This window comes from Bombina bombina, chromosome 3, assembly GCF_027579735.1.
Source record: "Bombina bombina isolate aBomBom1 chromosome 3, aBomBom1.pri, whole genome shotgun sequence".
NCBI classification, from domain to species: domain Eukaryota; kingdom Metazoa; phylum Chordata; class Amphibia; order Anura; family Bombinatoridae; genus Bombina; species Bombina bombina.
The window spans coordinates 1,105,109,214-1,105,136,534 of NC_069501.1; the positions used below are offsets into that span (position 1 = coordinate 1,105,109,214).

The window sequence follows — 27,321 nt, forward strand, 5'->3', positions numbered from 1 at the left end:
AGAGAAAGAAGAAAAATTGATAATAGGAGTAAATTAGAAAGTTGCTTAAAATTGCATGCTCTTTCTGAATTACAAAAGAAAAAATTTGGGTTCAGTGTCCCTTTAAAGTCTTGTATTCTACCATATCAATGGTGGATTTAGATGCAACCATAAAAGGAGTTAGAGCTGTACAATTCAGAAACTTAAAAGAAAGGGTTGATGGCAAGGCACTGCAGTATAAATTTGCAGGTAAAGTACATATTATATTATTTTGTCTATATCCCAACTCGTTTTATGTTCCTTTAACCACCATACAAAGGTAGGTTTAGAAAGTTGCTGATGCTGAGTTGTATTGGTCCATTTAGAAACATATCGAAACAAAAAGTTATGATAAACTGCTGCTTGTTTGATAATTTATATATAATTCCTACTAAAATTAAAGAGCAAACAAAATTTGAAAATAAATTACAACTTTGTTAGATATTTGAAGTTAATATTTATAATGTATTAAAACCTCAGTTCAAGGCAATTCATTATTATAAATATATTATTTTCAACAATTCCCAGGCAAAACCAACAATAACTCTGAAGGTAAATATTTCTGATATCTGATGCATTCAAACATTAACAGTGCAGAAAAGTTGTCATGATAAATTTAGAAACAATATTCCTTTTTGAAAATATAATCACTAAACTGGGAAATGCATTTAATTACAGCTGAGATCATTTCACTTTACTTTCCAAATTTTATGCACCCGTTTTTATGCTAATTGCCTTAGCAAAAAAACAAAAAAATAATACCTAATTGTACTCTGTCCTCAGACCATTCTCCTTAACATATAATTTGGAGTTGGCACAGAAAAATAAGAAAGAAGCAACCTTTGCACAAATTCAAGAAAATATATAAAAGCTACATTATCCCCCCTGTTTACAGTCATGCAACCCCCTAAAATTAGACAAATACGTGTAGTTTAGCACACATTTGCAAAAAAAATAATTAATTCATACTTTATAGATTGCTTTACATCGTAATAAAACTATGTTTTACTACTAATACCTTAATATATAACAATTACTGCCAGGTTAACGGCTTTAAAAAACTGGCTTCAGTGCACCTTAAGTCCATAATACATCAACACTTAGCAATATCCCCAAAATGTGAGAACTTGCATTCAAAGTGTTATTAAAATGCCTTCCTTTACCTGGGGAGAGCAAAACGGAGTTATTGTGTCAGTAGATTACTGAATACTAAAGGGAAGATAAAATAGGTAGCGACTTTAATACATTATTTCATAGAGCAAACATTTAAAAAAAAACTTAAAATATTTTAAATCATTTTTCTTACAATTTGCAATGCCACAAAACAGCCAGTAATATCTGGCATCAATACTGAGGTGGAGATCAATATTTGGACAAGTTCATAATTTGCTCCTGTAAGGATATTGCATTCTCTCTTCCAAACATCTTGTTGCCGGAAAAGCTTAGGTTGGGTGAGCACCAACGCCAGGTGCTAAGAATTAAAACAGAAGACTGAATACATAAAAAGGTATAAAACCCATTTGAACTCACACAAAGTGGCAAAAATACAAAGTCCTTTAACTGGTTGTTTCACAGACAAATTCCAAGGACAGTACATCACAAACAGCAGGTATTGCTTCTATTTCATTGTAACAAGCTCTTTTTTGAGTCCGTCAAGACTGGAAAAAATGATGGCCAGTTTTGGTAATCTCCATTTAAAGCTGCAAAGTAAAAGCTATACAAGCACTTTATGAAACAATAAAAAAGTTATTTACATGTTCATATATATATGCCCAGCGCACATTACAAATCACAAAAATACCCACAGCTAATGATAAACGATTGTAAATGCAAATGCAAGAGTATGATGAACATTTATGAATGTTATCTATCATTCACTGTCCCATCCTGTACGAAAACCTTCAGACTTCACTTAGCAGTTTTCCATCTTCTTTTGGTTCTAGATTCTAGACAGAAACCTAAACTCATCGTTTTTTTGACGACCGGCGAACCTGATGGGAAGAACAGTTTAAAACATGTTATAATATTTACAGAACAGCATGTAGAAGTTTGCAAACTACTAAACCTATTGTACTTTTCTTAGTTTGGTAGAGTTTATTCAATACATTTAAATAAATGCTAAACCAATTACAGGTAGAAAACCCTTGGGATCAGATAAGGATTTGATTTTTGAATAGGTTGAATTTTGGAATATTTGCATCTGCAAAATAGGTCAGTTTGGGGAGAGGAACCAAGGGTAAGCAACACTATCTTTATGCATTTCAAGCAATATTAACATGTCATATTAAAGCTTATACAGGCAAACTAAAAGATATTGTTTGTAATACTTTTGTTTACATAATACCCTCAAAAAGATAGCTCCAGTATGAGCAAAAGATGACTGAGGTAAATTTAAAGTACAGTACCCCATTTTTAAGTTTAAAAAGCATGCCCAAAAGTGGCTTAAACAGTTATAAAAGTTGTGTAGTGTATGTGTTTATATCCCCAGTGTACATGTTTGTATTAAGCTGGTACAGCACCTTCACCCATTGTGCTTATGGCAGCTGCTGACAACTGCTTTCAGTAGACTAGTCCATCCAAGGCAGTCCAAGCACAGTGCCAATGATCTCGCAAGAAACTACAAAACATTCTACAACCCAGGGGGGATAGGCAGATAAATCTGCATCTTACTTGTGGAGGGTGGTAGAACACACAAGAAATGCTGCAAACTAGATGAATGGCAGATAAATCTACATTTTACCTGGAAGATCAGCACTTAAGAATTCATCTCACTCCGTCTTGGAGGCAAAAAACTATTTATGATTACCTGAAATGTATTTCCTTTCATTGTGGTGAGAGTCCACAATCCATTACTTCTCCCTGCCACTAGGAAGCGGAAAAGAATCCCAAACCCCAGGAAAACACCATCCTACCTCACTGGTACCTCAGTCTAAAGAATAGCCAAGAACAAGAGGTAGTGAAAGAAATAAGGGCAAAAAAATATGATCAGGGAAGACAAAAAAAAAAAAAGAAAGAAAAAAAATAGATGTGCGCAAGAAAAAAACACCACCAGAAAAACAAAAACAAAGGGTGGGGTCTCGTAGACGCTCACAACCATGATACATTTTTCAGGTAAGCAAAAATTATGTTTTCTTTCATTCAGGTGGTGAGAGTCCACAATACATTACTCCTGGGAACTAATACCCAAGAAGTGGAGTCCACATGTAATGAAACACATGGTGGGATTTAAAATCATATTTTTTTCACTAAAAAACTAAATACACAACCACAAGAGAAAATAAAAAAGGGGCAAAACCATACAATGAAAAAAAACCCATAATTTATGCTTACCAGATAAATTCCTTTCCTTCTGGATAGGGAGAGTTCACGGCTTCATTCCTTACTGTTGGGAAATACAACACCTGGCCACCAGGAGGAGGCAGACACCCCCCCAGCCAAAGGCTTAAATATCCCTCCCACTTCCTCATTACCCCAGTCATTCTGCCGAGGGAACAAGGAAAAGTAGGAGAAACATTAGGGTATAAATGGTGCCAGAAGAATAAAATAAATAGGGGAAAGCCCATAGGCAAGAAAAAACGTATGGGGGCCGTGGACTCCCTATCCGGAAGGAAAGGAATTTTTCTGGTAAGCATAAATTATGTTTTCCTAAGATAGGGAGAGTCCATGGCTTCATTCCTTACTGTTGGAAAAACTATACCCAAGCTCCAGAGGACACTGAATGAATAACGGGAGGGAACAAAAAGGAAGAGGCGGACCCTATTCTGAGGGCACCACAGCCTGCAAAACTTTTCTCCCGAAAGCTGCTTCAGTCGAAGCAAAAACATAAAACTTGTAAAATTTTGAAAAGGTATGCAAGGAGGACCAGTTAGCCGCCTTACAACCTGGCAAAAGGAATGATGGCCATGCAGGACACCATGAGACCAATCACCTCCATACACTGAGCCACAGAGGGACTCAAGGAGGTTCTGATGGCAAGACATGCTGAAGTTAGTTTGCAACGTCTCTGGTCTGTTAGAAATATGGATATGGAGTCTATTATAGTACCCAGAAATTCCACCCTAGTACTTGAGATAAGAGAACTCTTTTCCAAGTTTATCTTCCATCCATGTGATCGAAGAAGACTGAGAAGGGACTCTGAGAATTCTTCCGCAAGACAAAAGGATGGTGCTTGCACCAGAATATCGTCCAAGTATGGGGCTACTGCAATACTGAGTTCTGGAAACGGCTAAAAGACCCCCCAGAACCTTTGTAAAGATTCTTGGAGCAGTAGCTAGGCCAAACGAAAGGGCAATGAACTGGAATGCTGGTCGAGGAATGCAAACCTCAGGAACTGAAAGTGTTCCCTGTGGATTGGAACATGAAGGTAAGCGTCCTTCAGATCTATAGTGGTCATAAACTGGCCTTCCTTATCGTCTCCATCTTGAAGGAAAGGACACTGAGAAATTTGTTTAGGCACTTTAGGTCCAGAATTGGGCGGAAAGTTCCCTACTTCTGTGGGACCAAGAAAAGGTTTGAATAAAACCCCAAACCTCTTTCTTCTATAGGCACCGGGACAACAACTTTTAAGGAGAATAAATCTTGAATGCACCCTAGAAAGGCATCCCTCTTTTCTGGTCTGGTAGACAGATTCGAGAGAAAGAATCTGTCCCGTGGCGGATGAGATTTAAATCCTATCTTGTATCCCTGAGATACCACCTCCAGGACTCACAGATCCTGTACGTCCTTGAACCAGGCGTCTGAAAAAACAGACAGTCTGCCCCCTACACAATCGGATCCCGGATCAGGGGCCGCCCCTTCATGCTGATTTGTTTTCGGCGGGCTTCTTATTCTGCATGGATTTATTCCAGGACTGAGTCGGCTTCCAAGTACTCTTGGGTTGCTCGGGCTTGGAGGAGGACTGTTGTCGTTGGGATTTGTCAGAACGAAAGAAACGAAAATTAGAAGATTGTCGTCCCTTAGATTTGTTATTCTAATCTTGCGGTAGAAAGGCACCCTTGCCTCCGGAAACCGTAGAAATAATAGGAGTCCAGGCCTGGACCAAATAAAATCTTTCCATTGCAGGGAAGAGAAAGGAGTCTGGACTTGGAAGTAATATCCGTAGACCAAGACTTCAACCAGAGCGCCCGGCGGGCTAGGACAGCAAAGCCTTTGCATTTAGGCAAATAATTTGCATGTTCGCATCACAGAATTAGCAATTGTCAGAGATTTAATTCTGTCTTGAATATCCTTGAGGGATGACTCCACCTCAATGAGTAACGACAAAAAGTCGCACCAGTAGGTAGCCGCTCCAGAAACCGCGGCAACGGCAGCTGCCGGTTGAAACAAAAATCCTGTATGTTGAAACATCTCTTTCTCAGAAAGGTTTCCATTTTCTTATCCATTGGCTCTCTAAACGAAGAACTATCCTCAAGAGGTATAGCAGTACGTTTAGCAAGCGTAGAGATAGCACCATCCACCTTAGGAATGGAGCCCCACAAATCCAGTTGAGAGTCCGGGACCGGGGACAACTTTTTAAAAGTAGACGAGGGGGAAAAGGAAAAAACAATTCTTTCCCATTCGTTCTTAATAATGTTTGCCATCTTAACCGGCACAGGTAAAGTCAAAAGGAACTTTTCTGTCTTTGTAAACTGTCTAATTTAGGTATCATAGGTTCTTCAGGCAACGAGGCCTCTGGAACCTCTAACGTAGACAAAACCTTCTTTAATAAAAAAACGCAAGTGCTCAATTTTAAATCTAAAGGACGGTTCCTCCACAGCAGGAGGCTTAGACGCTAAGGACTCCTACACAGAAAAATATTTAGATAAATATTTAGATGACTACGGGTCAGGAGAGCTATGTTTAACCTTTTTCTTGTGTTTGTTAAAGCGAGGTAATGCACTGAGGGCCGCAGACACCGCAAAATCAACAGGAAGAAGGCCCCCTTCAGATGGAGGATTAGATTTGCTACAGGGAACTGCATGTGGAGTGGATAATAATAATGTAGCAAGGGTAGTAATCTCATGGGACACCGAGTCCTGAACGGTAGATGGCTCAGAAGGACTAAGAGAGCCTTAGCAGGCTTGTCTCCCTTCTTAGACTTTATAACAGTGTTTAGGCATGTGGAACATAATTGAGTGGGTGGGAAAACCACGGCCTCCTCACAATATAAACAGGTATGATTTAGTACAGAAGGAATACCTTTCTAACATGTCAGAGTCCTCCATAGCTCAGGTTATACCCACAGACGGTCACAAATAAAAACGTTTTTAATTATAGAAAACTGCACCTTTATACTCCCAATTGCTGGGGCACTCACCAACTCCTAGACCCAGACAGAGGAAACGCTCTCCTCAGGTATCAGCCGGAATGAAGGAAATTAAAATAGACCACACCGGTCACATAGAGTGCAAGACAGTACTACCCCTGTTATTACAAGCACAGCAAGTAATAGGAGCTGTGCAACACTTTCAAAAACGAAAGTGAAACTTAAAAGTGAAACCTGTTTGTTCCAGCCAAAAACCATAATTTATGTAAGAACTTACCTGATAAATTAATTTCTTTCATATTGGCAAGAGTCCATGAGCTAGTGACGTATGGGATAGTAATACCCAAGATGTGGAACTCCACAGAAGAGTCACTAGAGAGAGAGGGATAAAATAAAAACAGCCATTTTCTGCTGAAAAACTAAATCCACAACCATAAGAATAAGTTTTTCTCATAATTGAAAAGAAATAAACTTAAAACATAAGCAGAGGAATCAAACTGAAACAGCTGCCTGAAGAACTTTTCTACCAAAAACTGCTTCCGAAGAGGCAAATACATCAAAACAGTAGAATTTAGTAAATGTATGCAAAGAAGACCAAGTCGCTGCTTTGCCAATCTGATCAACTGAAGCTTCAATCTTAAAAGCCCACGAAGTGGAGACTGATCTAGTAGAATGAGCTGTGATTCTCTGAGGCGGGGCCTGACCGACTCCAAATAAGCCTTATGAATCAAAAGCTTTAACCAAGATGCCAAGGAAATGGCAGAAGCTTTCTGACCTTTCCTAGAACCAGAATAGACAACAAATAGACTAGAAGTGTTCCTGAAATCTTTAGTAGCTTCAACATATTTCAAAGCTCTTACAACATCCAGAGAATGTAAGGATCTCTCCAAAGAATTCTTAGGATTAGGACACAAAGAGGGGACAACAAATTCCCTATTAACCCCTTGAGTGCTAATGACAGCTCTGAGCCTCCACAAATTGTCTCAGTCCGGTGCTAATGACGGCTCAGAGCCGTCACTAGTACTCTCCCACTTTGAGGGAGATCTGGGGGCTCCCACCGGCTCCTACCTACAAGTGGTGACGTCACGCGCAATGACGTCACCGCACAACTTTATTTAACATTACCAATGTTAAATATAGGAGCAGGGGGCATGCTGCTTAGAAGCCAGAATCTCAGGCATCTAAGCAGCTACAGACCCCCAAGACCGTTGGAAAGGTAATCGTCTAACGTTTCCAACAGGGATCTGAAATAAATTTTTAAAAAAAAGTTAAAAAAATATATTTTTAAAAATATAAAATAAAAAAAAAACTTTAAAAAAACCTTAGCACTTACCACCTTTACTAGAAATATTTCAAGAATATAAGCAGATATCAAACTTTTCAATTAATCTGGACAAGTCCATGTTGATGCCCATCAACCTGGACGAGTCAACTACTCATTAGAATTGTATATCCCATACGTCACTAGCTCATGGACTCTTGCCAATTACATGAAACACAGTCTATCAGCCCAGGAAAAAAAAAAATAACACAAAGCAGCATGTAAATAATTAATACACTAATTAATTAACCCCAACTATTCAATAAACCCCCTTCAGAGTATATTAACCCTGGATCCTATCAAGGTATAAAGGAGCCACACTGTTATAGCGTTTTATGTGTAAAAATGTAAACAATCTTACATCCAGGATCCATGCTGTGGAACAGAACACAGCGCCTCAAGTGTGACAGTTTTATAGCAGTGCTCCTGACATGGACTTGAGAAAGAGAAAGCAGGCAGTGAAACTCGTCAACACTGATGGCTTAGGAGCTGTTCACAGTAGTCTGGATGGTTTCGCAGAAAAACTTTCCCTGCATCTCCAGACTAACTTTCATCAATATTCTCACTGAGAGGTTGACATGACTACTTAAAAGTCCAGTGCTATCTCGAAGGGCAGATACCCCTTTCCAGGACTCTCCGAATCTTCTGACACTTCCCTGCCACCTCCTAACATGACGAAAGGCAAAGAATGACTATGGTAATGAGGAAGTGGGAGGGATATTTAAGCCTTTGGCTGGGGTGTGTTTGCCTCCTCCTGGTGGCCAGGTGTTTTATTTCCCAACAGTAAGGAATGAAGCCGTGGATTCTCCCTATCTTAGGAAGGAAATAACCAACCAGCAAAGAATTATCCTGAGACAACTGTGTAAAGGGCTTCCTACCAAAGGCCGCCTAAGAAGCAAAAAAACTAACAAACATTGAAATAGTAGAATTTAGTAACAATATACAAAGAAGAAGAAATAGCTACCTTGCAAAGTTGGACAACTAAAGCCTCATTCTTAAAAGCCCAAGAAATGGCAACTAAACTAGTAGAATGAGCAGTAATCAGATGGAGGCTACCAAGCTTCCAAAGAAAATGGATCAGAAGTCTCAAGCAAAAAGACAAAAATGTCAGAAGCTTCCTGCCCTTTACTGGAACCAGAAACAAACTAGTCAAGAAGTTTGTCAAGAATATAGTAGCTTTAACATAATACTTCAACGCTCTAAAAACATAGAAAATATGCAAAAAAAACTGAAACATTTAGGGATTAGGACACAAAGGAACAACAAGTTCCCTCCTGATTTAGTCAGAAGATACAACCCTAGGCAAGAAAACAAATTTAGTCCAAAAAGCTGCCTTATCCTTAAAAAACAAAACATAAGATAAGGAAGATCACATGAAACAAGATAACGCAAATTCTTTAAGCTAAAAAAAATTGGCAAAAGAAGCAAAACCTTATGTATAGACTAAAAATGAGTAGCTTGAAAATCCTCAAAACCAATATAAGACCCCAAGAAGGAGAAACTTGGTTTAAACTGACTTAACGCTGTCACCAAGTCAGAACTGGTTCGTGCTGGAATCTAAGAATATCTTAAGATAGCTGGGTATAATCCCTGTACCATTGACGCAGCGTACAAAGCTGAAGAGGCCTCATAAAAATGGAGCAAATGAAATTACATTAAAAGCTGCAATCATGAGACTTGACTTAGTACTGTACATAGTCACTGAAAGAAAGGAAAGAGAATAAAGTTTCAGACAATCTGATACTAATTTCATCCGACTCTGCTCTGTGCAGGAAAGACTCATGGACACTGAATCTATTTGGAAATTGAGGAAACCTTTGTCTGAGGAACCAAATTACTCTTTGGCAAATTGATCCCAGAACCATGTATTTGTTTTATGTGAAATTCTGCTAAAGGAAAAGACTGAGCTAGTACCAAGATATCGTCAAGATAAGGAAATACCCTGAACTCTGATTACAGACAAAGGGCACCCAGAACCTTGGTAAATATTCTTGGAGCTGTAGGTAGACCAAATGGAAGAGCAACAAACTGATAATGCTTGTTCAGAAAGGCAAACCTCAAACTGGTGATGTTCTGAGTGAATTGGAATGTGAAGGTAAGCATCCTTTAAATCTATTGTGGACATAAACTGACCTTGCTGAACAAAAGTCCTGATAGTTTCCATTCTAAAGGATGGAATCCTTACAAACTTGTTTAGACTTTTCAGATCCAAAATTAGTCTGAAGGTGCCTTCTTTCTTTGGAACAATGAATAGATTTGAATAAAATCCCATCCCTGGCTCCTGCAAATGAACTGGAACAATTACTTTCATATCTTCCAGATCTGAGACAGATTGAATAAAAGCTTGAATTTTTATGGGATTCCTTGGGAAATTGAAAGAAAAAACCTTCCACTGGGAGGCCTTGTTCTGAAATTAATTTGATATCCCTGAGAAATAATAATATGAACCCAGGGAGATCTGGGACAGACTGAACCCAAGCCTCCTGAAAGAAATTGAATCTGCCCCCTACCAGGACTACTGGGTAGTGGGGTCGCACCTTCATACGGTTTTGTAGGTGGGAAACAGACTTCTTACCCTGTTTGAATTAGCGATAGGTCTCCAGATTGAACAAGAGGAACCTTGCTTTTGAATAGAGGAGTCAGTTTTCTGTTTTTTTATTCTGACGAAAGGAACGAAAACTATTAGGAGCTTTAGATTTTCCTTAAGACTTCCTATCTTGAGGAAGAAAAGCTCCTTTACCCATAGTAATATTAGAAATAATAAAACCATGTCAGACCCAAATTACTTCTTTTCTTGAAAGGAAAGAGACAATCGAGATATAGAGACCATATTAGCATTCCAGGATTTAAGTTACAGGGTAAGAATAGCTAAAGATGATTTTGACATTGATTTTCATAATATCAAACAGAGCATCACAAACAAAAGAATTTACACTCTGAAGCAAACTTAATATATTAAAGAAAGACTGGACAACCAGTAAGTAAAAGCAGCAGCTACATCAGCAATAGAAATAGCTGATCTGAGAACATAACCAGCATCTAGAAAGTTCCTTCCCAAAACTATAGACTAGCAGTAGGTAAAGGATATAACTTTTTAAACCTTGAAGGATTAAAGGGCACACCACCTGGCTTAGAACATTCCTTGGCAATCATGTCAGACAGATTCAGGAAAAGGGAAAACCACAGGGAGAGTTAACAATATTTTTAAACACTGATTTTAAGCAATTAAAAGGTTTATCATCAGATGACCTAGGATCATCAACCCCCAAGGTGACCAAGACCTTATTTAAAAGAGAACAAATATGTTCAACTTTAAATAAAAAGGAAGAATTATCAGGCTCTACATCAGATAAGGGATCCTCATTCCCAGAGGAAACGTCACTGTCTGAAGATACCTCAGTATGCCCTGTATCAGGGCACATAGTAGAAGGTAAATTTTGAACTGACCTTTCATGCTGGTTTGAAGGCGGGAGAGCAGCAGACGTCTTTGAGACAGCGGTGTTAAACAATGAACAGATAGTAGGTGCATTAGTACCCAGAGAAACATTAGATTGGTCAGTTTGCATTAAAAAATCTAAACATGAGTCACATAAATTAGCTGAAGGCATTTCAGTTGTTTTACAATAAGCGCACTTAATAATGGAAGAAAGGTGTTCAGAGAAAAAAAGTCAAAGGAGGCGCCTCTTAGGGTAAATACGTTCGGTATAATGAAAACCAAATAGGTAAGACAAAGGGCAACTCACAGGACGCTACTTGTAGTGTGCTTAGCGTATACTGGAGACCACCGGTCTCTTCAGTAGGACAGTCTCAGGCAATGTCAGCAGTCACAGCTTGTGTGGAAGCGATCTGTGTCAGCCTCACCATCAGTCAAATGGAAACTACAAACAGGAAACAGAGTATGTGATGCAGTTTGAGACACTACTGACTCGGCTCTCCTCGTTCCATTTTGGGTGTCAGACAGTGGACCAAACCGCTACAATGTATAATGTGGAAGCAAAAGCTCTAAACAAAAACAAAATCTGTTGATCTTGGAATAAAAATGTAATCTTAAAGCCTTATGCACTATTTCCTAAGGCTATAAAAGACCGTTACAAACACAGGTATATATCGACAAAGTCCCCGCCTCCCAAAATAGAGAAGTGCGGTAAAAGTAAAAATGTAAAGGGACCGGATATGTGATATAGTAAAAAATTTGAAACATAATTAAAATAGCATAGAAAAAACAGAATTTATGTTTACCTGATAAATTACTTTCTCCAACGGTGTGTCCGGTCCACGGCGTCATCCTTACTTGTGGGATATTCTCTTCCCCAACAGGAAATGGCAAAGAGCCCAGCAAAGCTGGTCACATGATCCCTCCTAGGCTCCGCCTACCCCAGTCATTCGACCGACGTTAAGGAGGAATATTTGCATAGGAGAAACCATATGGTACCGTGGTGACTGTAGTTAAAGAAAATAAATTATCAGACCTGATTAAAAAAACCAGGGCGGGCCGTGGACCGGACACACCGTTGGAGAAAGTAATTTATCAGGTAAACATAAATTCTGTTTTCTCCAACATAGGTGTGTCCGGTCCACGGCGTCATCCTTACTTGTGGGAACCAATACCAAAGCTTTAGGACACGGATGAAGGGAGGGAGCAAATCAGGTCACCTAAATGGAAGGCACCACGGCTTGCAAAACCTTTCTCCCAAAAATAGCCTCAGAAGAAGCAAAAGTATCAAACTTGTAAAATTTGGTAAAAGTGTGCAGTGAAGACCAAGTCGCTGCCCTACATATCTGATCAACAGAAGCCTCGTTCTTGAAGGCCCATGTGGAAGCCACAGCCCTAGTGGAATGAGCTGTGATTCTTTCGGGAGGCTGCCGTCCGGCAGTCTCATAAGCCAATCTGATGATGCTTTTAATCCAAAAAGAGAGAGAGGTAGAAGTTGCTTTTTGACCTCTCCTTTTACCAGAATAAACAACAAACAAGGAAGATGTTTGTCTAAAATCCTTTGTAGCATCTAAATAGAATTTTAGAGCGCGAACAACATCCAAATTGTGCAACAAACGTTCCTTCTTTGAAACTGGTTTCGGACACAGAGAAGGTACGATAATCTCCTGGTTAATGTTTTTGTTAGAAACAACTTTTGGAAGAAAACCAGGTTTAGTACGTAAAACCACCTTATCTGCATGGAACACCAGATAAGGAGGAGAACACTGCAGAGCAGATAATTCTGAAACTCTTCTAGCAGAAGAAATTGCAACTAAAAACAAAACTTTCCAAGATAATAACTTAATATCAACGGAATGCAAGGGTTCAAACGGAACCCCCTGAAGAACTGAAAGAACTAAATTGAGACTCCAAGGAGGAGTCAAAGGTTTGTAAACAGGCTTAATTCTAACCAGAGCCTGAACAAAGGCTTGAACATCTGGCACAGCAGCCAGTTTTTTGTGAAGTAACACCGACAAGGCAGAAATCTGTCCCTTCAGGGAACTTGCAGATAATCCTTTTTCCAATCCTTCTTGAAGGAAGGATAGAATCCTAGGAATCTTAACCTTGTCCCAAGAGAATCCTTTAGATTCACACCAACAGATATATTTTTTCCAAATTTTGTGGTAAATCTTTCTAGTTACAGGCTTTCTGGCCTGAACAAGAGTATCAATAACAGAATCTGAGAACCCTCGCTTCGATAAAATCAAGCGTTCAATCTCCAAGCAGTCAGCTGGAGTGAAACCAGATTCGGATGTTCGAACGGACCCTGAACAAGAAGGTCTCGTCTCAAAGGTAGCTTCCAAGGTGGAGCCGATGACATATTCACCAGATCTGCATACCAAGTCCTGCGTGGCCACGCAGGAGCTATCAAGATCACCGACGCCCTCTCCTGATTGATCCTGGCTACCAGCCTGGGGATGAGAGGAAACGGCGGGAACACATAAGCTAGTTTGAAGGTCCAAGGTGCTACTAGTGCATCCACTAGAGCCGCCTTGGGATCCCTGGATCTGGACCCGTAGCAAGGAACTTTGAAGTTCTGACGAGAGGCCATCAGATCCATGTCTGGAATGCCCCACAGCTGAGTGACTTGGGCAAAGATTTCCGGATGGAGTTCCCACTCCCCCGGATGCAATGTCTGACGACTCAGAAAATCCGCTTCCCAATTCTCCACTCCTGGGATGTGGATAGCAGACAGGTGGCAGGAGTGAGACTCCGCCCATAGAATGATTTTGGTCACTTCTTCCATCGCTAGGGAACTCCTTGTTCCCCCCTGATGGTTGATGTACGCAACAGTTGTCATGTTGTCTGATTGAAACCGTATGAACTTGGCCCTCGCTAGCTGAGGCCAAGCCTTGAGAGCATTGAATATCGCTCTCAGTTCCAGAATATTTATCGGTAGAAGAGATTCTTCCCGAGACCAAAGACCCTGAGCTTTCAGGGATCCCCAGACCGCGCCCCAGCCCATCAGACTGGCGTCGGTCGTGACAATGACCCACTCTGGTCTGCGGAATGTCATCCCTTGTGACAGGTTGTCCAGGGACAGCCACCAACGGAGTGAGTCTCTGGTCCTCTGATTTACTTGTATCTTCGGAGACAAGTCTGTATAGTCCCCATTCCACTGACTGAGCATGCACAGTTGTAATGGTCTTAGATGAATGCGCGCAAAAGGAACTATGTCCATTGCCGCTACCATCAACCCGATCACTTCCATGCACTGAGCTATGGAAGGAAGAGGAACGGAATGAAGTATCCGACAAGAGTCTAGAAGCTTTGTTTTTCTGGCCTCTGTCAGAAAAATCCTCATTTCTAAGGAGTCTATTATTGTTCCCAAGAAGGGAACCCTTGTTGACGGGGATAGAGAACTCTTTTCCACGTTCACTTTCCATCCGTGAGATCTGACAAAGGCCAGGACAATGTCCGTGTGAGCCTTTGCTTGAGGAAGGGACGACGCTTGAATCAGAATGTCGTCCAAGTAAGGTACTACAGCAATGCCCCTTGGTCTTAGCACAGCTAGAAGGGACCCTAGTACCTTTGTGAAAATCCTTGGAGCAGTGGCTAATCCGAAAGGAAGCGCCACAAACTGGTAATGTTTGTCCAGGAATGCGAACCTTAGGAACCGATGATGTTCCTTGTGGATAGGAATATGTAGATACGCATCCTTTAAATCCACCGTGGTCATGAATTGACCTTCCTGGATGGAAGGAAGAATAGTTCGAATGGTTTCCATCTTGAACGATGGAACCTTGAGAAACTTGTTTAAGATCTTGAGATCTAAGATTGGTCTGAACGTTCCCTCTTTTTTGGGAACTATGAACAGATTGGAGTAGAACCCCATCCCTTGTTCTCTTAATGGAACAGGATGAATCACTCCCATTTTTAACAGGTCTTCTACACAATGTAAGAATGCCTGTCTTTTTATGTGGTCTGAAGACAACTGAGACCTGTGGAACCTCCCCCTTGGGGGAAGTCCCTTGAATTCCAGAAGATAACCTTGGGAGACTATTTCTAGCGCCCAAGGATCCAGAACATCTCTTGCCCAAGCCTGAGCGAAGAGAGAGAGTCTGCCCCCCACCAGATCCGGTCCCGGATCGGGGGCCAACATTTCATGCTGTCTTGGTAGCAGTGGCAGGTTTCTTGGCCTGCTTTCCCTTGTTCCAGCCTTGCATTGGTCTCCAAGCTGGCTTGGCTTGAGAAGTATTACCCTCTTGCTTAGAGGACGTAGCACCTTGGGCTGGTCCGTTTCTACGAAAGGGACGAAAATTAGGTTTATTTTTTGCCTTGAAAGGCCGATCCTGAGGAAGGGCGTGGCCCTTACCCCCAGTGATATCAGAGATAATCTCTTTCAAGTCAGGGCCAAACAGCGTTTTCCCCTTGAAAGGAATGTTAAGTAGCTTGTTCTTGGAAGACGCATCAGCCGACCAAGATTTCAACCAAAGCGCTCTGCGCGCCACAATAGCAAACCCAGAATTCTTAGCCGCTAACCTAGCCAATTGCAAAGTGGCGTCTAGGGTGAAAGAATTAGCCAATTTGAGAGCATTGATTCTGTCCATAATCTCCTCCAAAGGAGGAGAATCACTATCGACCGCTCTTATCAGATCATCGAACCAGAAACATGCGGCTGTAGCGACAGGGACAATGCATGAAATTGGTTGTAGAAGGTAACCTTGCTGAACAAACATTTTTTTAAGCAAACCTTCTAATTTTTTATCCATAGGATCTTTGAAAGCACAACTATCCTCTATGGGTATAGTGGTGCGTTTGTTTAAAGTGGAAACCGCTCCCTCGACCTTGGGGACTGTCTGCCATAAGTCCTTTCTGGGGTCGACCATAGGAAACAATTTTTTAAATATGGGGGGAGGGACGAAAGGAATACCGGGCCTTTCCCATTCTTTATTAACAATGTCCGCCACCCGCTTGGGTATAGGAAAAGCTTCTGGGAGCCCCGGCACCTCTAGGAACTTGTCCATTTTACAAAGTTTCTCTGGGATGACCAACTTGTCACAATCATCCAGAGTGGATAATACCTCCTTAAGCAGAATGCGGAGATGTTCCAACTTAAATTTAAATGCAATCACATCAGGTTCAGCCTGTTGAGAAATGTTCCCTGAATCAGTAATTTCTCCCTCAGACAAAACCTCCCTGGCCCCATCAGACTGGGTTAGGGGCCCTTCAGAAATATTATTATCAGCGTCGTCATGCTCTTCAGTATCTAAAACAGAGCAGCCGCGCTTACGCTGATAAGTGTTCATTTTGGCTAAAATGTTTTTGACAGAATTATCCATTACAGCCGTTAATTGTTGCATAGTAAGGAGTATTGGCGCGCTAGATGTACTAGGGGCCTCCTGAGTGGGCAAGACTCGTGTAGACGAAGGAGGGAATGATGCAGTACCATGCTTACTCCCCTCACTTGAGGAATCATCTTGGGCATCATTGTCATTATCACATAAATCACATTTATTTAAATGAATAGGAATTCTGGCTTCCCCACATTCAGAACACAGTCTATCTGGTAGTTCAGACATGTTAAACAGGCATAAACTTGATAACAAAGTACAAAAAACGTTTTAAAATAAAACCGTTACTGTCACTTTAAATTTTAAACTGAACACACTTTATTACTGCAATTGCGAAAAAACATGAAGGAATTGTTCAAAATTCACCAAATTTTCACCACAGTGTCTTAAAGCCTTAAAAGTATTGCACACCAAATTTGGAAGCTTTAACCCTTAAAATAACGGAACCGGAGCCGTTTTGAACTTTAACCCCTTTACAGTCCCTGGTATCTGCTTTGCTGAGACCCAACCAAGCCCAAAGGAGAATACGATACCAAATGACGCCTTCAGAAAGTCTTTTCTAAGTATCAGAGCTCCTCTCACATGCGACTGCATGCCATGCCTCTCAAAAACAAGTGCGCAACACCGGCGCGAAAATGAGGCTCTGCTTATGCTTTGGGAAAGCCCCTAAAGAATAAGGTGTCTAAACCGGTGCCTGCCGATATTATTATATCAAAATACCCAGATAAAATGATTCCTCAAGGCTAAATATGTGTTAATAATGAATCGATTTAGCCCAAAAAAAGTCTACAGTTTTAATAAGCCCTTGTGAAGCCCTTATTTACGATCGTAATAAACATGGCTTACCGGATCCCATAGGGAAAATGACAGCTTCCAGCATTACATCGTCTTGTTAGAATGTGTCATACCTCAAGCAGCAAGAGACTGCACACTGTTCCCCCAACTGAAGTTAATTGCTCTCAACAGTCCTGTGTGGAACAGCCATGGATTTTAGTGACGGTTGCTAAAATCATTTTCCTCATACAAACAGAAATCTTCATCTCTTTTCTGTTTCTGAGTAAATAGTACATACCAGCACTATTTCAAAATAACAAACTCTTGATTGAATAATAAAAACTACAGTTAAACACTAAAAAACTCTAAGCCATCTCCGTGGAGATGTTGCCTGTACAACGGCAAAGAGAATGACTGGGGTAGGCGGAGCCTAGGAGGGATCATGTGACCAGCTTTGCTGGGCTCTTTGCCATTTCCTGTTGGGGAAGAGAATATCCCACAAGTAAGGATGACGCCGTGGACCGGACACACCTATGTTGGAGAAAGAGGAAAGTTATCATACAGATGAACAATATTAACATACGTACATTGATATATGGATATATTGTTGGAATATATATATACTTACTCAGTGTTTTATGCCAGTACCACTCAGCTCCTTTAGTGAGGTGCCCTAGTACACCCCAAATTATAGTCAAAGAAAAGAAATGTGAAAAGGAGCGCCAAAAGGCAGTGGTATCCAAACTATTTCTAAATGCAATAGATGTGAGATGTGTCTAACAAATGCCAATTAAGGTTACTTGTATCATAAAATATATGTTCAATTTATTTAAACAATAAAAATCTAACATGGATCCATGCAATAAACAAACAAACTGTGCATAATAAAAAGTAAATACAATGTTAAAGTAGAAGTCTATAGCGTTTCTGTGCTATGTGTAAACATGAAAATACCCGGAAAGCAAAACCCCCGAAATTGGAAATATTGTGGAAAATGTTGAAACCTAAGCAGAGGTTATGGAATAGGAGTATAATGTAGATCTATAAAGAGAGGCAGAAGACACGTCCCTGCGACCGATTACAGAGAACATACAAAGGATTTTCCATGAGCTGAAACCACTGGATCATAAACCATACCCCAAATACAAAGGTTACTTTGATTTTGTTCCATTTTATAGATACACACAGACCATATAGAAATGTTGTGTAGGTACAAAACCTTTCCTAGTGTAGCAAAAGATAAAAAATAAATGTACATTTCTATGGCTACTTTCAGTCTAACCATGTAAATAAAACACTTGACATAGTAAAAATACAGCAATTAAAATACTTACAGCAATAGTGCTTACTTCCTCTTCTGTACTATCTTCGTCAATGGATAGATCACTATTAGCAGGGCTATTCTGAGAAATATCCATCTCCTCCTCAGATTCAGGTTCTTGACTTACTACCTTTCTTGGCCGTCCTACATTACTAAATAGAAAAAAAACAAAAAAAAAAATAAACACAAAAATCTAATTTAACAAGGGGCATATAAAATGTACCATAAAACACAAAGCAAATTCTGCTACATAGGTTTCCATAAAAATGCTGCAAATTTCATGCCCCTTTAATCAGTTGGTACAGACAAACAATTAGCTAAACACTAATAAATATGCAAAATAATAATCATGGTCAGCAAATAAATCTGTCTAATACACTGGTTTTCAAACCTGTCCTCAGGCCTCCCCAACAGGCCAGGTTTTCAGTATTACCTTGGATGAGAGCATGTAAAATAACCATGTTTACTAATCAGCTGATTATTTCACCTGTGCTCCAGTTCGGATATCCTCAAAATGTGGCCTTTTAGGGAGGCCTGAGGACAAGTTTGAAAACCAGTGATCTAATATCATAATAATGAATAAAAGTTGTATGAGCAGATAAAGTATTGTTTTTCTTCTATAGAGTATTGTTTTTCTTAATCTTTTTAATTTTACTAGTAGAAATGTCAAAATAGGTGTGTGCGCCAGCCAGGTGGCATTATATAGAAGCCGGGTGGGGGCAGTTTAAAACCTTGAAATAATAAAATATCCATTCCACCTCCCCTACCCTCTCAGTAGTTCAGCTGAGGATAAGGAGATAAGGAAAAAATGTAGAGACATACAAGGGGTAAAGAGGCGCAAAAAACTACTGCCACCATTACACATTTAGCATTCGGGTGGGCTCGTGGACTCTCACTGCCAAGAAGGAAATTAATTTATCAGGTATGCATGAATTTTATTTTCCTTCTATTGGCAGTGAGAGTCCACGAGAGCATTCTTAACCTATGGGAAACCAATACCCAACCCAAAGAAGGGAAAGGCACCACCGCTTGTAAAATCTTTCTACCAAAAGTTGCCTCTGCTGAGGCAAGAACATTAAACTTATAGCACTTTGTGAATGTGTGCAATGAGAACCAAGTTGCAGCTTTGTAAATCTGTTCAAATGAAGCCTCATTCTTGAAGGCCCAAGTGTTAGACACTGCACAAGTGGAATGTGCTGTGATTCTAAAATGGAGGCTCCTGACCCGTTTCCTTGTAGGTTTAATTCTAACCAGAGCCTGAACAACCTCTTGAACATCTGGTAAACTAGCAAACTTCTTGTGAAACAGAACAGAAAGGGCTGAGATCTGACCCTTGATAGAACTGTCCGACAGCCCTTTCTCTAGACCCTCCTAGAGAAACTGAAGTATACGCAGAGTCTTCACTCTACGCCAAGAGAAACCTCCTGGTCACACCAGTGAAGATAAGTCCTCCAGACCTAGTAGTAGAAGCGTCTGGTGACAGGCTTGCGAGCCTGGATAAGAGTACCAATCAGACTTTCAGAGAAGTCTCTCTGAGATAAAATCAACTGTTCAATCTCCAGGCAGTCAGCCTCAGAGAATCTAGGTTTTAAAGGGACACTCAATCAAAATTAAACTTCCATTATTCAGATAGAGCATGCCATTTTAAACAACTTTCCAATTTACTTCCATTAACTAAATGTGCACACTTTTTGAGTCACCAGCTCCTACTGAGCATGTGCAAGAATAAGTGTGTATGCATTTGTGATTGGCTGATGGCTGTCACATGGTACAGGGGGAGTGGAAAAAGAAAACTTAAAATTGTCAGAAAAAAAATCTACTACTCATTTGAAATTTTCCAAGCATATACTTGGGTAGAGTCCAATATAGTTATGTTATAGATGATCCCTCATTAGTGGTGGTGTAGGAGAAAAACGGGGATGTGACAAAGCTCAAAAAATAGGGCAAAATAGTGAGAGAAAATAAAAAGGATAATCTTTCAACAAAGGATAAATACAAAAATGTGGAAAAAAAAGGAAATTTATGCTTACCTGATAAATTGATTTCTTCTAAGATACGACAAGTCCACGGATTCATCCTTTACTTGTGGGATATTATCCTCCTGCTAACAGGAAGTGGCAAAGAGCACCACAGCAGAGCTGTCTATATAGCTCCTCCCTTGACTCCACCCCCCAGTCATTCGACCGAAGGTATAGGAAGAAAAAGGAGAAACTAAAAGGTGCAGAGGTGACTGAAGATTTAAACAAAAAAATATAATCTGTCTTAAATTGACAGGGCGGGCCGTGGACTCGTCGTATCTTAGAAGAAATCAATTTATCAGGTAAGCATACATTTCCTTTTCTTCTATAAGATACGACGAGTTCACGGATTCATCCTTTACTTGTGGGATACAATACCAAAGCTACAGGACACGGATGAACGGGAGGGACAAGACAGATACCTAAACAGAAGGCACCACTGCTTGAAGAACTTTTCTCCCAAAAGTATCAAATTTGTAAAATTTGGAAAAAGTATGAAGGGAGGACCAAGTCGCAGCCTTACAACTTTGTTAAACAGAAGCATCGTTTTTAAAAGCCCATGTGGAAGCCACTGCTCTAGTAGAATGAGCTGTAATTTTTTCAGGAGGCTGCTGTCCAACAGTCTCGTATGTCAAACGGATGATGCTTTTCAGCCAAAAAGAAAGAGGTAGCCGTAGCTTTTTGACCTCTACGCTTTCCAGAATAGACAACAAACAGAGAAGATGTTTGACGGAAATCCTTGGTCGCATGCAAGTAAAACTTCAAGGCACGAACCACGTCCAAGTTATGTAACAGACGCTCCTTCTTAGAAGAAGGGTTAGGACACAGAGAAGGAACAACAATTTCCTGATTAATATTCTTATTTGAAACAACCTTAGGAAGGAATCCAGGTTTAGTACGCAAAACCACCTTATCAGAATGGAATATAAGATAAGGCGAGTCGCATTGCAACGCAGGTAGCTCAGAAACTCTTTGAGCAGAAGAGATAGCAACTAAAAACAGAATTTTCCAAGATAGAAGTTTAAAATCTATGGAATGCATGGGTTCAAACGGAACCCCTTGAAGAACATTAAGAACTAAATTCAAACTCCATGGCGGAGCAACAGGTTTAAACACAGGCTTAATTCTAACCAAAGCCTGACAAAACGCCTGAACGTCTGGGACATCTGCCAGACGCTTGTGTAGTAAGATTGACAAAGCAGATATCTGTCCCTTTAAGGAACTAGCTGATAACCCCTTCTCCAATCCTTCTTGGAGAAAGGACAAAATCCTAGGAATCCTGATCTTACTCCATGAGTAGCCTTTGGATTCGCACCAATAAAGATATTTACGCCATATCTTATGGTAAATTTTCCTAGTGACAGGCTTTCGAGCCTGAATCAAGGTATCAATGACCGATTCAGAGAATCCCCGCTTAGATAAAATCAAGCGTTCAATCTCCAGGCAGTCAGCTGCAGAAAACTAGATTTGGATGTTGGAACGGACCCTGAATGAGACAGTCTTGTCTCTGTGGCAGTTTCCACGGTGGCAGAGATGACATTTCCACCAGGTCTGCATACCAAGTCCTGCGTGGCCACGCAGGCGCTATCAAGATTACTGAAGCCCTCTCCTGTTTGATTCTGGCAATCAGACGAGGTAGGAGTGGAAAAGGAGGAAACACATAAGCCAGGTTGAACGACCACGGTACTGCTAGAGCATCTATCAGTACTGCTTGAGGATCCCTTGATCTGGACGAGATGCCATCAGATCCAATTCCGGTGTGCCCCATTGATGAATCAATTTTGCAAACACCTCCGGATGGAGCTCCCACACCCTTGGATGAAAAGTCTGACGACTTAGAAAATCCGCTTCCCAGTTCTCCACTCCTGGGATATATATTGCTGATAGATGGCAAGAGTGAGTCTCTGCCCATCGAATTATTTTGGAAACCTCTATCATCGCTAGAGAACGCTTTGTTCCCCCTTGATGATTGATATATGCTACAGTTGTGATATTGTCCAACTGGAATCTTATGAATTTGGCCGAAGCCAGCTGAGGCCACGCCTGAAGCGCGTTGAATATCGCTCTCAATTCCAGAATATTTATTGGTAGTAGGGACTCCTCCCGAGTCCACACACCCTGAGCCTTCAGGGAATTCCAGACTGCACCCCAGCCCAAGAGGCTGGCGTCCGTCGTCACTATGACCCATGCTGGCCTGCGGAAGCACATTCCCTGGGATAGATGGTCCTGTGACAACAAGCAATGAAGAGAGTCTCTGGTCTCTAGATCCAGATCTATCTGCGGAGATAAATCCGGATAATCCCCATTCCACTGTCTGAGCATACATAGCTGCAGTGGTCTGAGATGTAAGCGAGCAAACGGAACTATGTCCATTGCCGCTACCATTAGTCCAATTACCTCCATACACTGAGCCACTGATGGCCGAGGAATGGAATGAAGTGCTCGGCAAGTGGTTAAGATCTTTGATTTTCTGACCTCCGTCAGAAAAATGTTCATGACTACCAAATCTATCAGAGTTCCTAGGAATGGAACTCTTGTCAGAGGAACAAGTGAACTCTTTTTTATGTTCACCTTCCGTCCGTGAGTTCTTAGAAAAGCCAACACTATGTCTGTTTGAGATTTGGCTAGATGGTAAGTTGACGCCTGAATCAAAATATCGTCCAGATAGGGCGCCATTGCTATGCCCCGCGGCCCTAGAACCGCCAGAAGGGACCCTAGCACCTTTGTGAAAATTCTGGGAGCTGTGGCCAACCCGAAAGGAAGGGCCACAAACTGGTAATGTTTGTTCAGGAAGGCGAACCTGAGGAACTGGTGATGATCTTTTGGATAGGAATGTGAAGATACGCATCCTTCAAATCCACGGTGGTCATATATTGACCCTCCTGGATCCGGTAAAATTGTTCGTATGGTCTCCATCTTGAACGATGGGACTCTGAGAAATTTGTTTAGAGTTTTGAGATCTAAAATCGGTCTGAACGTTCCCTCTTTTTTGGGAAACACGAACAGATTGGAGTAAAACCCCTGCCCTTGTTCTAGTTTTGGAACTGGACTGATTATAGGTCTTCTACACAGCGTAAGAACGCCTCTATTTTTGTCGGGTTACAGACAAACGTGAAAGATGAAATCTCCCCCTTGGGAGAGAATCCTTGAATTCTAGACGATACCCCGGGTCACAATTTCTAATGCCCAGGAATCCTGAACGTCTCTTGCCCAAGCCTGAGCGAAGAGAGAAAGTCTGCCCCTACTAGATCCGGATCGGGGGCTGCCCCTTCATGCTGTTTTGGTAGCAGCAGCGGGCTTCTTGGCCTGTTTACCTTTATTTCAGGTCAGGTCTCCAGACTGACTTGGATTGAGCAAAGTTCCCCTCCTGCTTGGAGGCGGATGAGGAAGTAGAGGGACCGCCTTTAAAGTTTCGAAAGGAACTAAAATTATTCTGTTTGGTCCTCATTTTAACCCTCTTGTCCTGAGGAAGGACATGACCTTTACCTCCAGTAATGTCAGAAATGATCTCTTTTAGTTCAGGCCCGAATAGGGTCTTACCCTTAAAAGGAATAGCTAAAAGCTTGGATTTAGATGACACATCAGCAGACCATGACTTAAGCCATAGCGCTCTACACACTAAAATGGCAAAGCCTGCATTCTTAGCCGCTAATTTAGCCATTTGGAAAGCGGCATCTGTAATAAAAGAATTTGCTAGCTTGCGAGCCTTAATTCTATCCAAAATATCATCTAATGGGGTCTCAACCTTAAGAGACTCCTCTAGAGCCTCAAACCAAAAAGCTGCTGCAGTAGTTACTGGAACAATGCACGCTTCTTTAAAAGCCCTTCTAATTTTTTATCCATAGGATCTTTGAAAGCACAACTGTCCCATTCCTTAGTAACAATGTCCGAAATTCTTCTAGGGACTGGAAAAACATTAGTTTAAGTAGGGACCTCTAGATATTTATCCATTTTACACAATTTCTCTGGCGGGATGACAATAGGGTCACAATCATCCAGAGTCGCTAAGACCTCCCTGAGTAACAAGCGGAGGTGTTCAAGCTTAAACTTAAAGGCCGTCACATCCGAGTCTGTTTGAGGGAACATCTTTCCTGAATCAGAAAGCTCTCCCTCAGACAGCAATTCCCCCACCCCCAAATCAGAACACTGTGAGGGTACATCGAAGATGGCCAATAAAGCATCAGAGGGCTCAGCATTTACTCTAATACCTGACCTGCTGCGCTTACCCTGTAAACCTGGCATTTTAGATAATACCTCTGTAAGGGTAGTAGACATAACTGCAGCCATATCTTGCAGTGTGAAAGAATTAGACGCACTAGAAGTACTTGGCGTCGCTTGGGCAGGCGTTAAAGGTTGTGACACTTGGGGAGAAGTAGATGGCATAACCTGATTCTCTTCTGACTGAGAATCATCCTGAGACATACTTTTATCAGCTAAAATATGTTCTTTGCAATGTAAGGCCCTTTCAGTACATAAGGGACACATTTGAAGTGCGGGTTCCACAATGGCTTCTAAACACATTGTTAAAAAAATAATCTGAAAAAACGGTACTGCGCCTTTAAGAGGAAAAAAAGCATACAATTTTTCCAAAACTGCTTTAAAACGATAAATTTTTCTCAATTTTATGATAAATGTATCCCAACTTGCCAGCTAAAATTGCACAACAAGAAAAGGAATACTTAACCCTTAAGGACAAAAAACGTTATACCAAAAACGTTATACTTAAGCAAAAAAAAACAAAAAACCCTGCACCTCGCCACAGCCCTGCTGTGGCGCCTACCTGCCCTCAGGGGTCTGCAAAATCGGATTAACCCTTCGATTAGGCCCAAACTTTCCTGAAAGGCCCACCGGCGCTGGAGCTTGCTGCTTGCATGGGGAATACAACTGCGCAACAGAGGCACGAAAATAGGCCCCACCCATCTACCTCGATGTCTCACAGCCTTAAACAATAACCGCACCAGAGCGGTCTAAAAACCTAGCCATGTGGGTTCATATACCCAAGTCTAAATGAAGCCATGTGTACCCTCCATTGCCAAAATAAATGAAAACGTTTGTCCACAAAAAACGTTATTTTATCTCCCATCATAAAATCGTTTGCCCACAAACATCATGTTATCAGTGTCAACCAGTTTTTACAGCCCAAAATACAGGTCCAGTAATACCCTTCTCTATACATTAGGATTGCTGCTTACCTCTTCCCTCATGGGGATACTGTCGGGCAATTCTGAAATAACACAGTCTCTCCAGAAAAAAATGACTGAACATACCTCAATGCTTGTAGCATGAAAAACGTTCCTCACACTGAAGTTTCTTAAGTACTACTCAGCCATTCTGTGGGAACTACTCTGGATCTTAGTAACAACTGCTAAGATCATCAGTCTCCAGGCAGAAATCTTCATCCATCTGCTGCTGGGAAAAAATAGCACTCACCGGTACCATTTAAAATAAAAAAGTCTTGCTTGAAGAAAATAAAAACTATCATTTTATCACCTCTTTCACTTTACCCTTCCAATTACTTAGAGTAGGCAAAGAGAATGACTGGGGGGTGGAGTCAAGGGAGGAGCTATATAGACAGCTCTGCTTTGGTGCTCTTTGCCACTTCCTGTTAGCAGGAGGATAATATCCCACAAGTAAAGGATGAATCCGTGGACTCGTCGTATCTTATAGAAGAAATGTGATTTTTTTTTTAGCAGAAATTGCCAAAAGATACCATTGATGAAAAAAGATGAAAAAATGTGTTGAAGTTAGGAAAAATACATATATACGCAAGAGTCACTAGAGAGGGATAAAATAAAAAACAGTCATTTTGCTGAAACAAATTAATCCACAACCCAAATATAAGTTTATTCTCATAAATGAAAGGAAAAACTTAAATCATAAGCAGAAGAATCAAACTGAAACAGTTGCCTGAAGAACTTTTCTACCAAAAACTGCTTTCGAAGAAGCAAATACATCAAAATGGTAGAATTTAGTAAATGTATGCAAAGAAGACCAAGTTGCTGCTTTGCAAATCTGATCAACGGAAGCTTCATTCTTAAAAGCCCACGAAGTGGAGACTGACCTAGTAGAATGAGCTGTAATTCTCTGAGGCGGGGCCTGACCCGACTCCAAATAAGCGTGATGAGTCAAAAGCTTTAACCACGATGTCAAAGAAACGGCAGAAGCCTTCTGACCTTTCCTGAAACCAGAAAGGATAACAAATAGACTTGAAGTCTTCCTGAAATCTTTAGTAGCTTCAACATAATATTTCAGAGCTCTCACCACATCCAAAGAATGTAAGGATCTCTCCAAATAATTCTTAGGATTAGGACACAAGGAAAGGACAATTTCTCTATTAATGTTAGAATTCACAACCTTAGATAAGAATTTAAATGAAGTCAGAAAAACTGCCTAATCCTGATGAAATATCAGAAAGGAGATTCACAAGAGAACAAATAATTCAGAAACTCTTCTAGCAGAAGATATGGCCAAAAGAAACGACACTTTCCAAGAAAGTATTTAAATGTCCAAAGAATGCATAGGCTCAAACGCAGGAGCCTGTAAAGCCTTTAAAACCAAATTAAAACTCCAAGAAGGAGAGATTGATTTAATGACAGGCTTGATATGAACCAAAGCCTGAACAAAAAAAAAGTGAATATCAGGAAGCTTAGCAATCTTCTAGTGAAATAAAAAAGAAAGAGCAGAGATTTGTCCCTTCAAGAACTTGCAAACCCTTATCCAAACTATCCTGAAAAAACTAACATTCTAGGAATTCTAAAAGAATGCCAAGAGAATTTATGAGAGAAACACCATGAAATGTAAGTCTACCAAACTCGATAATAAATCTTTCTAGAAACAGATTTACGAGCCTGCAACA

At 40.7% G+C, this 27,321-nt stretch overlaps 1 protein-coding gene across 1 annotated transcript in view; it reads right to left on the reverse strand.

The window, feature by feature from the left end:
• Window positions 1–451: 451 nt before the first annotated feature.
• The window catches only part of PDS5B (PDS5 cohesin associated factor B), an 890,287-nt gene continuing 863,417 nt past the window's right edge, over window positions 452–27,321 (reverse strand). The window contains exons 34-35 of the mRNA XM_053708457.1: window positions 18,461–18,599; window positions 452–2,009 (exon numbers count right to left, since the gene is read on the reverse strand). Of these exons, the coding sequence (XP_053564432.1) occupies window positions 1,983–2,009; window positions 18,461–18,599 (166 nt within the window). The 3' untranslated portion in view covers window positions 452–1,982. The remainder of the gene's footprint in view (window positions 2,010–18,460; window positions 18,600–27,321) is intronic.